The 15110-nt window shown below is 51.1% G+C and overlaps 1 protein-coding gene across 1 annotated transcript; it reads right to left on the bottom strand.

The window, feature by feature from the left end:
• Positions 1–1816: 1816 nt before the first annotated feature.
• On the bottom strand, positions 1817–5657 carry DHRS7 (dehydrogenase/reductase 7). Its single transcript, XM_029079272.1, is given in 4 exon segments — positions 1817–1986; positions 1989–2067; positions 2989–3111; positions 5496–5657. Coding segments are annotated over 4 exon segments (510 nt in total). The 3' UTR covers positions 1817–1840.
• Positions 5658–15110: the final 9453 nt, after the last annotated feature.

Raw genomic sequence — 15110 nt, 5'->3', positions numbered from 1 at the left:
AAAACAGAAATTTCGAATTTTCCCCAAAATGCACTACTTCCTTGAAGTTGTTAATTTAACAGATTTGGAGTCCATCGAGGTTACTTGAATCTCTGGTTTCTTGTCAATTCTTTGCCTTTCTGATAAGGAAGAATCCACAAATTTCCCCTTCTAGCACATAGAATTTAACACGAGGAAGCACATTTGTGGATTTTTCTTTATAAGAAAGGAAAATAATTCACAAGAACATTTTTAAGGTAGCTCTGTTCCTGATAAGGATGAAAGAGAGGCTTACCAACCTGTTTTCTTTGGAACCCAAGGAAACCACTTTAAAAACTTAGAACTTTTATTGCATCGAGCAACATTCTAGTAGCAGAGCCCCCCTTCTTCCATCACCCTACAAGCTTTGTAGCATAAATGATTAAGGCACAGGTTTACAGGGAGGACAGGCAGGTCCCCAGTTCGGTCTTTACCACAACCGCCACGGGGAAGAGGGTGCAGGCCTTTCCTCAAGTGCGCTTCTTCTTTATCGGCATAAAATACGAGGCGCCTGCATCCTGCAAGTTGAAAGCAAAAGTTGAACTGGGGCTTGTTCCAGGTGGCCCGGTCTCCCCAGTCTTGTTCAAAAAACGTTCTCATTTTGGGGAACTGAGCCGTGGACTACGTTCACTCGCTTGCCGGACCTGAACGAGAGCTGAGTTAAAGTAAAAAGTGACCGCTCCAAAGCCCAGCCTGTAGTCTCGAGTTAGAGTCGTTAACCCGGCTTTCAGACCCGCCTCACTAGATGAGTGCTGGCAGTGGGGTAATTCTAGAGGATCTTCCTCCACTGAGGACGATTCGAAGCAGAGCTGGAAGCTCTTCTCCCTTCCTGTCCGGCTATTCTGATTCAGATGCAGAATCTGCTCAGTTAAAACACACCAGAAAGGGTCTTGGCGAGTATTTAAACTAAATCCTTTTTATCCATCCAAGTCCGAGTTGGTTTGGTGTAACTTATGCACAGAAGTGTTCAGGGAAATTGAGGCAGACAGGCAAATCTGGCCCCCTGGAGTGGAATACATGGCGTGGTCAAAGTACCAAGGTGCCCCCAGTGAATAGTCCCTATAGTAGGGCAGCCACGCCAACTCAATATTAACAGTGATGATGATGGTACTTGTTAAGCACGTACTATGTGCCAGGCACTGTACTAAACCCTGGGGTAGATACAAGCAAATCGAGTTGGACGCAGTCCCTGTCCCATGTGGGGCTCACAGGCTCGATCCCCATTTTACAGGTGAGGTAACGGAGGCACGGAGAAGTAAAGTGACTTGCCCAAGGTCACCCAGCAGACAGGTGGCAGAGCTGGGATTGGAACCCATGACCTTCTGACTCCCAGACCCCTGCTTTATCCACTAAGCCATGCTGCCCTTTGGGGTAAGCGCTGACAGTCAGCTAACCGGCCTGATTTTTGTTAAGCACCTTACAACAGACACTGCAATAAGCACTGGGGTAGATACAAGCTAATCAGGTAGGACAAGTCCAAGTTCCACGTGGGGCTCACAAACTTAATCCCCTTTTTACAGGTGAGGTAACAGAAGCCCAGGGAAGTGAAGTGGCTTGCCCAACAGACAAACGGCAGAGCCAGGGTTAGAACCCAGATCCTTCTGACTCCCAGGCCCGTGCTCTACCCCTTAGGCCACACTGCTTCTCCAGTTCCCCAGTGAGCATTCCAAATGCTTCTTCCGTAGAAGGGCCGGTCCTTTCTCCACCCCAGGTCACAGAACTAGAGTCGGGATTCCACAACGGCCCCAGTTCCAACCACAGCTTAGCAGGGAGGGGTCGTCCTGAAAGCAGACCGACGAGCCGACGCCGCGATAAGATGACGTTACCGCAGCCTTACCTCTCCATTCTGGAAGTTCTGAATTCTCCGGTTGCCGAGCCAGTTCAGCGGCCACCAGCCCCAAGTGGGCGTGTACCGCCAGGAGTAGCGGATGGCCAGGAAAGGGTGTTGGGAAATCCAGACTTCAGGTGGTTGGCAATGCTGACCAGAATCAACCGGACGCAGCGGGCGGTGGGCATCTTTAAGCCCTGGGCCACCAGGTTAATGAGTGGCTGAGAGGATTCAGGGATTCACTTGTTATCTAGAACGTGGTCATTTACCTACCCAGTCTCCCCTTGCTCAATACCAGGACTGTGGCAGATCGGAGGGTTTATTAATCTGGCCTCAGGAATGGGCTCAAACACCCCAAACTTCAGTGGGGCCAATTTTACTTTGCTACGATTCAGCACAAAGGAAGATATGAAATTGGTCCTGCAGTAGAAATCTGCTCGAAATGGGTCTACCCAATGTGTTGACTTTGCTTTTTTAAAAGGTATTTGTTAAGCGCTTACTATGTGCCAGGCACTAGCCTAAGCGCAGGGGTAGATACGCGATAAGCAGGTTGGACACAGCCCCTGTCCCACAAAGGGCTCAAAGTTGTAATCCCCATTTTGCCGATGAGGTAACTAAGGCACAGAGAAGTTAAGTGGTTTGCCCAAGGTCACACAACAGACAAGTGGCAGACCCGGGATTAGAACCCAGATCCTCTGACTCCCAGGCCCGTGTTCTTTCCACTAGGCCACATGGCTTCTTGTTGAGCAGAACATTTAACATCTGATACACATTTCCAAGTCCTTTCTACAAGAGCTCTGGGAAACTTTATACTCAGCCAAAACCAACACGTCAGGGGTTCTACTACAGGCTGGTTACAGAACGTTAGGAAAAGTGTTTTTCCTGCCTCTGTTGGGTCCCCAGTTTCTTTGGCCCAGCTAAATATCTGAGCATCTGGAACACTTGATACCTACCACCATAGCTACCTGAGGTCATTTTGCCGATTTCGATAACACTGCAAGCCCACATGGGTGGAGTTTAAAAATCTTCATTCTTACATCTTAGGTTGGAGAACGTCAAGGGTTTGAAGATCTCCCTGATTCATCCCTCTCTCGGCAAGCCTTTAAAAATCTACCCTTGTTTTTTGACTGTAAAATCCTTACCTTTGAGAGCTCCTCACTGAAGACGTGTTTTACAATATCGGACTGCACCGGTCCTGGGCGTACAGTGGAGACTGTAATTCCCGGGTACTCCGAAAGTTCAGCTCCGACACTGTGGACAAATCCCTAGCAGGAAGAAAAGAAAATTAAATGATGCTAATTAAAAGTGACAATTTGGTTACAGTTCTGGAAGCCACGTGACCTAGCAGACAGAGTGTGGACCTGGGAGCCCGGAGACCTGGGTTCTAACTCCAGTTCTGCCCTTGGCTTGCTGTGACTTCGGGGCAGTCACTTAATCGTTTGAGGCCTTATTTCCTCCTCTGTAAAATGGGAACAAGATACGTACTTCCCCTATTGTAATTATTATGGTTTGAAGCGGGTGCTCTGTCTCAAAACACTGTTCAAAGTGCTCGTGTAGATACAGGATAAGCGGGCTAGACGTAATCCCTGTTCTTCTCGGGGCTCACAGTCTAAGTAGGAGGAAGAACAGGTACTGAATCCCCATTTTACAGACAAGGAAACTGAGAAGGGAGTTACTCGCCCAAGGACACCCACCAGCTAAGCAGCAGAGCCGGAATTAGAACCCAGGTCTTCTGACTCCCAGGCCCCTGCTCTCTCCACTAGACCGCACTTCTCCTCATATAGCATACTGTGTTAAGCGCTTACTAAGTGCCAAGCACATAGAGCAGGAATAGAATCCCCAATTTACAAGTGAGGCACAGGAAAGTTAAGTGACCTGCAAAGGTCTCAAGGCAGGTGGCAGAGCCAGGATTAGAACCCAGATCCCCCAACTCCCAGGCCCACGGTCCTTCCACCGGGCCACGCAGCGTAGGGAGTGCAGTTGGCCCGGCTGGCCCTTCTTGGAACCAAATGGGGCTTGGAACCCGGTGAGCTGCCAGTTAGTACCAAAAATAAATGAAAAAATTAATGAGGGGTTAAAGTTAAAAAATTCTTGCTGCCAGGCAGGCGAACGGCAATCCCTTCCTACCTCACCTCGCTACTCTCCTATTACGATCCCGTCCGCACACTTGGCTCTTCGAATGCCAACCTTGTCGCTATACCTTGATCTTGTCCATCTCACGGCTGACCTCTCACCCATATCCTGCCTCTGGCCTGAAACACCCTCCCTCCTCAAACCTGACAGATAATTACTCTCCCCCAGGTCAAAGCCTTTCTGAAAGCATCTCCTTCAAGAAGCCTTCCCTGACTAAACCCTCTTTTCCTTCTCTTCCACCTCCTTCTGCGTCCCAGCCCCGCAGGACTTATGTCCCGATCTGTAATTTATTGATTTATATTAATGTCTCTCCCCCTCTAGACTATAAGCCCGTAGTGGGCAGGGAATGTTTCTGTTATCTTGTACTCTCCCAAGCGCTTAGTCCAATGCTCTGAACGTAATAAGTGCTCAATAAATACGACTGACGGGATGGTGCGTGGTTGAGGGGGAGATGGCGGGGGAAGGTCAGGCCGAGGTGCTCCAAGCCACCCTGTAGCACGTGGAGGATGAAGCGGAGAACCCCAGATCCTCGGCCGGGCAGCCGGATCCTGATCCTGCCAGCCGAAGCAGCGGGAGCCGGGGCCACCGGCTCTCCCCCGCCGTGCTCCCGGCGGCCCCAGGGACCCCCACCCGGGCCGGCTCGGAGTCACACCCATCCGCTACAGGAGTCGACGATACTGCTGCTGCAAGAAAATGGCAGAAGAAACTCCTACCGTCCGCTAAGAACCAAACTTCAAAAGAACCAGCCAAGCGGCACAAACAGCAGGAGCCCCGATAGGAAACCCCAACGTGGACGTACAACCCTAACTCTTAATCATTATGGTGTCGTAACGATGCCTCTGCAGCGAAGGAAACCATGTTCAGATTTGAAAGATCGGCTCTCTGCACTAAACGGTTTTTATTTACCGAGAGATTACCGGCCCCTGGTTTAAGTCTCTGTAGGGGAAAATGGACTGGGAGAGCCTGACTCAAAAGAGAGGGAAGGTGGGGCTTCGTCTTCACAAACAAGGAACACTGGCTCCTTCCACCATTGTTGATCAAAATGTCGATCTGGGTCGAAGACAGTCCAGAAAGAGCGAGTTATAAGGGACAGCGTAATTCGGGATTTCAGGGCTGGCTTCTTCATCACACACGTCAGGCAAGTGGCAGAGCCGGAATTAGAACCCAGATCCTCTGAATCCCAGGCCCGCGCTCTGTCCGCTAGGCCGTGCTGCTTCTGTGGGGCTGGGGCGGGAGATCTCTGGGGACCCAGACATAGCTATCCCGATAACTTGCGAGACAGGTGAAGGGTGAGAGGATGAAGCAGGAGAGTTGATCACAGAGGAAGGAGGAGAAGAGCGGTGGTGGGAAAGGAAGAATGCTACAGTGCGGTTTCAGGAGATGTGGGAAAGGATGAACACTTCAGAGAGGTTTCAGGAGATGCGAGGAAAGGACAAAGAGGAAGAAACGTGCAGGCTCCTCCGGAACCCAGCCCGCGCTCCCGCCACGGAGGCGGCTCCGACCGGGGGACACCCACCTTCCCGAATTCCTGGAGAACGCGTCTGGTCGCGGCTTCGTGGGTGCTCCTGTCGGTCAAATCCAGCGGTAAGACCAAGATGTCCTTCTGTAGGCTGCTGATCTCTAAACCAAGACAGGAGACGTCAGGGCCGGGGGCTCCTACACCGCCCGCCGCCCTCATTCTGCAGCGGCCACCATCGCTGAACCCCTCGAGGGTCGGGCCGGCTGGGGACTAACTCAGAAGGGGCAGCCGGGACGGAGTCATTCAGCACAGTGCCCTCGATAACTACTCCTGAGTGAATTTCTCAGTGAGTTAGTTTAATGCCAAAAAGGACAACCTCTTGAAGAAGCTTGGGTCCACCTGCTAACAGATCCGGCTGCGTCGAGAAGCTCGTTCTCTGAGTTACTAAGACGTTACCCTCAAACGCCCATCAGCGGTACTTACTGATCACCTCCCGGGTAGGAGGAAATCCAAGTACAAGGGTGACACCAGAAGGGAGTGGGAGAAGAGGAAATGAGGAATTAATCGGGGAAGGCCTCTTGGAGATGTGCCTTCAATAAGGCTTTCAAGGTGGAGAGAGTGATCATCTGTCGGTATGAAGAGGGATGGCAAGTCCAGGCCGTTGGCAGGACACGGACGAGGGGTTCGGCTGCTAGATGACTGACCGAGGTACAGGGAGTGGGTTGGTATTAGAGGAGCAAAATCTGCGGGCTGGGCTGTAGTAGGAGAGCACATGCCCCCCCCCCCGAACCACCCTAGCCCCGGGCGGCTGCTTGCACTGAAGCTAAGAGAGTTGGAAGGGCTGCAGGTAAAGTCAAGGGATGCTAAGGACCTAGACTAATCCAGACTCTGGAAGGAAAGGGAGAAGCAGCGTGGCTCAGTGGAAAGAGCACGGGCTTTGGAGCCAGAGGTCATGGGTTCGAATCCCTGCTCGGCCACTTGTCAGCTGTGTGACTTTGGGCAAGTCACTTAACTTCTCGGTGCCTCAGTTACCTCATCTGTAAAATGGGGATTAAGATTGTGAGCCCCACGTGGGACAACCTCATTCCCCTGTGTCTACCCCAGCGCTTAGAACAGTGCTCAGCACATAGTAAGCGCTTAACAAATACCAACATTATTAGTATTATTCCCCTGTGTCTACCCCAGCGCTTAGAACAGTGCTCTGCACATAGTAAGCGCTTAACAAATACCAACGTTATTAAAGGGGCTACTGGGGAGGAGGGGGTGGTGGAAGGAGCAGGGAATCCCTTTGAAAGGGAAAGGGGAGGAGAATCCAGAAGCCTAAAGAAGCTCCAGGAACCATGGGACAGGGTCTGTAGCCAGAACACCTCCCCCGTACCATCGCCAAGGAAAGACCCTTCCCCATGGGCCCACGGGGCCGGAAAACCACGTGGCAACTGTTTAAATTTCAGGAAAAGGTGGGTGGTGCAGAACTCCCTGGAACAGCTGACAGAACACTGGGAGCAGGGAAAGGGAGAGGGTAGCATTCTGGCGCCGACAGTGTAAACTCTCTGAGAACAGGGCCTGAGTCCTTTTCTATCGTACTTCCCCAAGTGCTCAGTCCTGTGCTCTGCCCCTAGTAGGCACTCAGTACAGAGGTCATGGGTTCGAATCCCAGCTCGGCCACTTGTCAGCTTGGTGACTTTGGGCAAGTCACTTCACTTCTCGGTGCCTCAGTGACCTCATCTGTAAAATGGGGATTAAGACTGTGAGCCCCACGTGGGACGACCTGATTCCCCTGTGTCTACCCCAGCGCTTAGAACAGTGCTCGGCACATAGTAAGCGCTTAACAAATACCAACATTATTATTATTATTACAGATGCTCGAATGCTCAATAAATACTACTGAATGAATGAATGAGTGGTTGGTAAACACCACCGACAGATCAGCTCACCCAAACTGGGCCCAGAACTTATCCCTACTTTTAAAGTGAAAAATTTCCACTTCATCTTGAAAAGCGGTCGTTTATTTCTCCCCACCGTTTCCTGTCCGTACCAGCCTGCCCCTCCCTCTCAGACCATGCGCCCACACCGTGGATCAGGGGCCGTGTCCCATCTTATGACCTGGAAGCTACCTTGTAGCTGTCTTGTAGCTAGGAGAAGCGACGTGACTTAACGGAGGAGAGCCCAGGCCTGGAAGTCAGAGAGACCCGGGTTCTGATCCCGGCTCCGCCGCTTGTCTGCTGTGTGACCTCGGGTGAGTCGCTTCACTTTTCTGGTCTTCGGTTACCTCATCTGTAAAAGGGGGATTGAGACCGTGAGCCCCATGCGGGACAGGGACTGGGTCTAATCCGGTTTGCTCATATCCACCCCAACGCTTAGTACGGTGCCTGGCACACAGTAAGCACTTAATTATTATTACCACCCCGGTGCTCAGCACAGTGCTTGGCACCTGGCAAGTGGTGATTAAATACCATTATTATCAATTTAGCCAATTTCCTCTCCGTGACAGAACATTTCCCTCCAAACCCATCAGCAGGGAAGCTGCTCTGGATGTTTTTAAATTCTCAATCTATCCTGTCCCCAAGCTCTTCTCTCCCCCCACCTACTCAGTGACTCCTCCAGAGACTCCGGGCGGGGAGACCCGGTTCTGCGTTGACTTTCCCTGGTCAGGTTGGATCTTGCCTCAGAGCTCCCCGTGCCAAAAGAGGGTTTCTGATCCTCCCGGTTTGCCAGGCCCCGGGAGCAAGGACTGGCCGATCTACAATTGCCGGTGTTCCCGCCCCACACCCGAAACGGGGCCGGGCTCTACAGGGCCTGACTGGCTGATGGTGAGGTTTACACGGCCATTCCCCTCCAGAGTCACTCTCTTCTGAAGTCCCAGTGCTGGTCATTCAGCACCAATGACAGTCTGTTTTAACGCGCTTGCTATGGAGTAGATTCAGATGATCGGATCGAACACAGTCGCTATCCTCCACGAAGCTCACAGGGTAAAAGAGGGGAGGAGAATGGAATCAGAGCGCCACTTTGTCTCAAACCTCCCACAGTCCGATCCGGTCTCTCAGACCATCTGCTTCAAGAAACCGTTCGGGAGCAGGGATGTGTCTGACCCATTTTTAGAGCAGGAGCCCCGTGAGAGACAGAGACCGTGTTTAATTCCCACCTGCGTATTTTCTCCCGGTGCTTAGTACCGTGCTCTGTACCCAGTAAACACTTAATAAATACTATTACTACTACATTTTCCTCGGGAGACCCCCAAGCTGAAAAATGAGTCGGTGAATCAAAGCTTTGGATGGGGCACTACTCTTTGTAGAACGCTGTGCAGGGCACCCACTGTGTGCGGAGCACTGTACGAGGCACTGGGAGAAAAAAATCTTTCCCTTCTAGCATCCAGCTGGGTGAGGACATTTTTAGAATTCACTTTGATCCCATCTGGAAAATGGGGATGAAGACTGTGAGCCTCACGTGGGACAACCTGATGACCCCGTATCTCCCCCAGCGCTTAGAACAGTGCTCTGCACATAGGAAGTGCTTAACAAATACCAACATTATTATTATTATTATCATTATTATTAGGCCGATGGAGTCCATCACTGGGTTCGCCCTGCCCTCTACTGGAAGATTGGTGTGGGTGCCAAGGGGAAGGTGTTGACTTGGTTTCTTCTTCATCATCATCATCATCATCATCATCATCATCATCATCAAAGGTATTTATTGAGCGTTTCCTGTGTGCAAAGCACTGGACTAAGTGCCTAAAAGCATACAACAGAGTCGGAAGACGCGTTACCTGCCCACAGCCGGCTCACTGGGCTGTCTAGACCCCTGTTTTCTGATTTGGCTGCAGGCCTAGACGAGCAGCATACCCTAGTGCACAGAGCACGGGCTTGGGAGTCAGGACCCGGGTTCTAATCCTGCCTCTGCCACCTGTCTGCTCTGTGTCCTTCGACAAGTCATGTAACTGCTCCGTACCTAAGTTGCCTCATCTGTAAAAAGGGGCTGTGAGCCCCAAGGGACTGCGTCCAACCCGATTAAGTTGTATCTGCCCCAGCGCTTAGTGCAGTGCCTGGCACAGAGTAAATAGTTAACAGATATCATAAACAAACTAAAAAAAGCTTGGTCTTCCAGGGTGAAAGCACCGTGGTGGAGGACACTGTCCTTGTGACTCATGGTCTCAGGGAGGAGGCGCTTTCATGGAAGAGATTCCCATGAGGGAGACTGTTGCGGTGGAGACTCATGGTACGAAGCCTAAATTTCAGAGTGTCAGAGAAGTCAGATTCTCCCTGGGTTGCCAAAAAGCCACTTGGTTCCCCCTGGTTGGGTTTCCAAAAATAATAGTTCATTCATTCATTCAATAGTATTTATTGAGCGCTTACTATGTGCAGAGCACTGTACTAAGGGCTTGGGATGAACAAGTCGGCAACAGATAGGGACGGTCCCTGCCGTTTGACGGGCTTACGGTCTAATCGGGGGAGACGGACAGACGAGAACGATGGCGATAAATAGAGTCGAGGGGAAGAACATCTCATTAAAGCAATAGCAACTAAATAGAATCAAGGTAATCTATTTATTGGTATTTATTGGTATTTATTAAGCACTTACTCTGTGCCAAGCACTGTTCTAAGCACTGGGGTAGATACAAGGTAATCAGGTTGTCCCACATAGGGCTCATGTTGTCCCACATAGGGCTCACAGTCTTCACCCTCATTTTACAGATGAGGTAACTGAGGCACAGAGAAGTGAAGTGACTTACCCAGGGTCACACAGCTAACAAGCGGCGGAGCGGGGATTAGAACCCATGACCTCTGCCTCCCAAGCCGTGCTCTTTCCACTAAACCATGCTGCTTCTGTAAAAAGTGCTTAACAAATACTATTATTATTATTATTATTAATAATAATAAGACAACATTCAGTAAACCTTGTTCTTAATGAGGCGAACCATCACCTGTAAGTAGAGTGGAAAAGCAGCATGGCCTAGAGGATAGAGCACAGGCCTGGGAGTCAGAGGACATGAGTTCTAAACCCGGCCCCATCATTCTGCTGCTGTGTGACTTTGGGCAAGTCACTTTATTTCTCTGTGCCTCCATTCCCTCATCTGGAAAATGGGGATTCAATACCTGTTCTCCCACCTACTTAGGATATGGGACCTGATTATTTTGATCTATCTCACCACTTAGTACTGTGTTTGGCACATAGTAAGCGCTTAACTAATCTCATTAGTCACTCTACTCAAAAGAAGCCACTCCTTTCTGGGTCTCCGTGTGCCACGTTAGTCTGTCTGAGATAACGGAGTCCCGGTTTTCAGCGAGGTCGCGGCGTTGACTAGGGTTTAGCTTGACTGTAGTCCTTGAAACGTTCCCTCTGCCCTCCTCCCTTTCGGTTTCCCAATTTCAGCTCACCATACAGCGGTTCTTTGGGTACCTTGCTGCCATCTGTTCGCCTCACATTTTCCACCCGATGCAGCTGTGTTGCAGTGAGCTAGGAGACTGATTTAATCCAGGACTTCACTGTGCAATAAACTTCACCCCTCCATAGAACCCACTGCAGTGCTCTCACACCAAGGGCACTCAGTATGGTGTTCTGCCTTCAAGAGGTACTCAGTCGATACTGATGAATATCACAGAGCTTTTCTAACCCTCCAGTTGGCCCCGTTGGAGATAGCGCGCCGGGGCGGATGGATGCTTGGAGTGAGCCAACATTCGTTCATCCAACCGTATCTATTGAGAGCTCACGGTGTGCAGAGCACTATACTGAGCATTTGGGAGAAGTACACTGGGAGTGACAATAAACGGACACATTCCCCGCCCACACCGAGCTTAGAGTCTAGATGATGGGGCTTGTGGAAAATGAGAGATGTGGTTTTCTACTTTTGTCCCCACAGAGAACAGTGTTCAGAAGCAAACCAACCGCCTCAGTCCCAGTTCCGGCAGTTCTGAGTTCACTGCTCATCCAGAGACCAGCGTGATCGACTCTGATCGTCCTTGACGAGTTTAAAGACGACGTGACGTTCACATGAGGCCTAGTGGCGGCGTGCTAGGTATTCTTCTTGCCGCTCTCTCCTGGAGCGTTAGCATTCCTCAACCGAAACTCGCGTCCGTGTTTGCGGACACTGGAGGCGTCCAAGGAAAGATCTGAGATTTTGGACAAAAGAGGATATTTATGTGGAAACTCAGATGTATTTAGGGGCCAGAGCTGTGACGGAAACCAGGAGGTTCAAAGTTACATTGCGCAATGTCTTTTCCGACTTTCCACGTCTCCAGTTTATATTATGGCTGAGAATAATTCATCTGAGTTTACTTACATACTAAAGGTCCAGAACGCATCCCTTTGGCCGTCCGGAATGCCACCGGGTGCCCCTGGATACTCAAACGTTTCCGTGACGGTCGAGGCACGAGGGTCTGAAGATTGGACTCTCATGACGTGACCCGGGGCCCTAAAGCATTGCCTGTTGTCAACACCTCCTCTGGTGATAGTAATAGTAACAATCGTGGCATTTGTGAAGCGCTTACTATGTGCCAAGCACTGTACTAAGTGCTGAGGTAGCTACAAGATAATCAGGTTGGATACAGTCCCTGTCCCCCATGGGGCTCACAGTCTCAGTCCCCATTTTACAGATGAGAGAACTGAGGCCCAGAGAAGCAAAGTGACTTGCCCAAGGTCACACAGCAGACACGGGACGGAGCGGGGATTAGAACCCACGTCTTCTGACTCCCAGTCCAGTGCTCTTTCCGCTAGGCCACGCTGATAGGGGACTGGACAATAGCAGGTTACGCAAACAGGTGGCGGGTGGTGAGCCGAAATGGATAACCCTAAGCAGGTTGAATAGATGAAATGTCTTAAGGTCACCCGTTGAGCCATTCACCGTCAGTAGCATCCACACGGAATCAATCGATCAATGGCATTTATTGAGCGCGGACTGTGTGCAGAGCATTGTACTAAGCACTTGGGAGAGTAAAATCCAACCGAATTGGCAGACACGATCCCTGCCCGTAACGAGCTTCCAGTCTAGAGGACCCAAAGGACCGTGAACTCTGTGGGTCCCTTCATTCATTCATTCAATCGTATTTATTGAGCACTTACTGTGTGCAGAGCACTGTACTAAGCATTTGGGAGCGTACGGTACAACAATAACAGACGCGTTCCCTGCCCACCCAGTTCAGCCAATGTGAGGGTCAGCTGGTGCGCTGTTGGGGATTGAGGGGACGCTCTCCTGGACACGAGGGGCCGTCTGGACGCAGCGTATCGTGGGGTTGGCAGATACTTTTTTTTGGTTTTTTATGGCATTTGTAAAGCGCTTACTCTGTGTCGGGCACTGTACTAAGCACCGGGGTAGATACAAGGTTAGACACAGTCTCTGTCCCACATGGGGCTCACAGCTTACAGTCGATTAGACCGTAAGCCCGTCAAACGGCAGGGACTGTCTCTATCTGTTGCCGACTTGTTCATCCCAAGCGCTTAGTACAGTGCTCTGCACATAGTAAGCGCTCAATAAATACTATTGAATGAAAGCTTTAATCCCTATTTTACAGATGAGGTCAGCGAGGCACAGAAAAGTGAAGCAACTTGTCCAAGGTCACAGAGAAGACAAGTGGCAGATGCAGGATTGAAACCCAGGGCCTTAATGATATAACAATGATTATTATTATTATTATGGGATTTTGTTAAGCACTTACTGTGTGCCAGGCCCTGTTCTAAGCGCTGAGGTAGATATGAGCTAATCAGTTTGGACAGAGTCCCTGACCCACAGGGGGCTCACAATCTTAATCCCCATTTTACAGATGAGGTCACTGAGGCCCAGAGAAGAGAAGGTCACACAGCAGACAAGTGGCGGAGCCGGGATTGGAACCCAGGTCCTTCGGACTCCCGCGCTCTATCCACTCGGCCACGCTGCTTCTCCGAGAGCACGCACGCACCGGTCGAGGCGAGGACGACAGGGCGCAGTTTCCTGTTCACGGATCCGTCAGGAAGGTGACTCCTGCGCTGGAAGAGAATGGAGTGTGTTCCCCGGGGGGCGTCTGAGGGAGGTTGGGGCCGACCCTGGTCCGTGCAGGGCACATCCTTCTACCTTTGTGTCTCAGCAGCTCCGCGGGGCTCTGTGGAGCGGCAGAAGTTCAGCTCTGCGTGAGAATTCCTCCTCTTTTCCACTTCTTCGCGTTCAGGAGGGTCCGGCCTGTGACAAGGATTTTGGCCATGACAGATCTTGGAAAGTCTAGACGAGTGCCTTCAAGATGATGTCTGTGGACCCACAACGGAGATCGACCGCTCATGACTAACTAGACGAGAGAAATTCCTGGCATTTTGCACCAAGCCAAGAGTTTCCTTTTGGTATCACGTGCTTCAGGGGCTCACATGCTTTCTCTAACCTTTCCATGGTTTTGTTGTTATTTACAGAACAAAGGGGTTTTGTGACTCCACTGCCAAAGCTGAGGGCTGACAGCACCAAAGAGGTATGTCCCTCCCGGGAGGGCTTCCTGGAACACAGTGTGCAGGCGCTCGACTGAGTTGGGTTCTAAACATTAACTGGCTCCAACAGAAACTGTGCCTGGATCCAGAGAGCCGATTCCCGAGCCCTGGATGGAGGCCCGGGTGGAACCTTGGATGGCGGCTTGGTTGGATGGAGGCTTAGTCGGAGGTTTGGACGGAGGCTCAGACGGAGGCTTCGGAAGCGGTCGTTCATTCATTCATCCGGCCGGTCGTATTTATTGAGCCCTTACTGGGTGCAGAGCACTGTACTGAACGCTTGGGAGAGGACGACGGAACAGTAAACAGACACCTTTCCTGCCCCCGACGAGCTTACAAGTCTAGACGGGGAGACCACGAGAAGCTACATGGCCTAGTGGATAGAGTCCGGGCCTGGGAGTCAGAAGGAGCGGGGTTCTAATCCCGGCTCCGCCGCTTGTCTGCTGTGTGACCTTGGGCAAGCCACTTCTCTGGGCCTCATCTGACAGACAATGACTCTCCCCCCATTCGAAGCTTTACTGAAGGCCCACCTCCTCCAAGAGGCCTTCCCTGACTAAGCCTTCCTTTCCTCTTCTCCCACTCCCTTCTGTGTCGCCCTGACTTGCTCTGTTTATTCATTCCCCCCTCCCAGCCTCCCAGCACTTACGTACACATCTGTAATTTACTTATTTATTTATATTAAGGTATGTCTCCCCTCTTGAGACCGTAAGCTCACAGTGGGCAGGTGAACGTGTCTGTTTACTGTTGTGTTGTACTCTCCCAGATGCTTAGTATAGTGCTCTGCACACAGGAAGCGCTCAAGAAATACGATTGAATGAGTCTACCCTCCACGTCAGGCACCCGCAGATACCCTCTCCTCATACACGAACCCTCTCAGACTGATACATTACCGTTAAAACAAAAAAAAGACATGTTCCCAACTCACGTGGAGTTTACCATCTGATTGAATTTTCTGGAGTCGCTGCCTAGATGGCCTGTGCCGAGTTTTGCGCCCTGGTCAGTTGGGCTCACCCCACCCTCTCCGCTGCTCTAGTCACCCATCCCTGGTCCAGCAGAAATGTGACCTCTCGGTGCTCAGGAAAACTGGCAACACTATTTCCGGAAGGCCGGGGGAGCCGAGTCCCGCCACACATCAGTCAGTATTTATCCAAGGACGTCTGCAGGCCGGGTGATGGTGTGGAGAAGGAGCGAGGATGCAAGGGAAGGGTGGGAGGAGAGGCTGTTGGGGCAGGAGTG

The sequence above is a fragment of the Ornithorhynchus anatinus genome, chromosome 14, assembly GCF_004115215.2.
Source record: "Ornithorhynchus anatinus isolate Pmale09 chromosome 14, mOrnAna1.pri.v4, whole genome shotgun sequence".
Classification (NCBI taxonomy): domain Eukaryota; kingdom Metazoa; phylum Chordata; class Mammalia; order Monotremata; family Ornithorhynchidae; genus Ornithorhynchus; species Ornithorhynchus anatinus.
The sequence above is the reverse complement of the archived record's forward strand: the minus strand, read 5'-3'. Positions and strand labels throughout refer to the sequence as shown.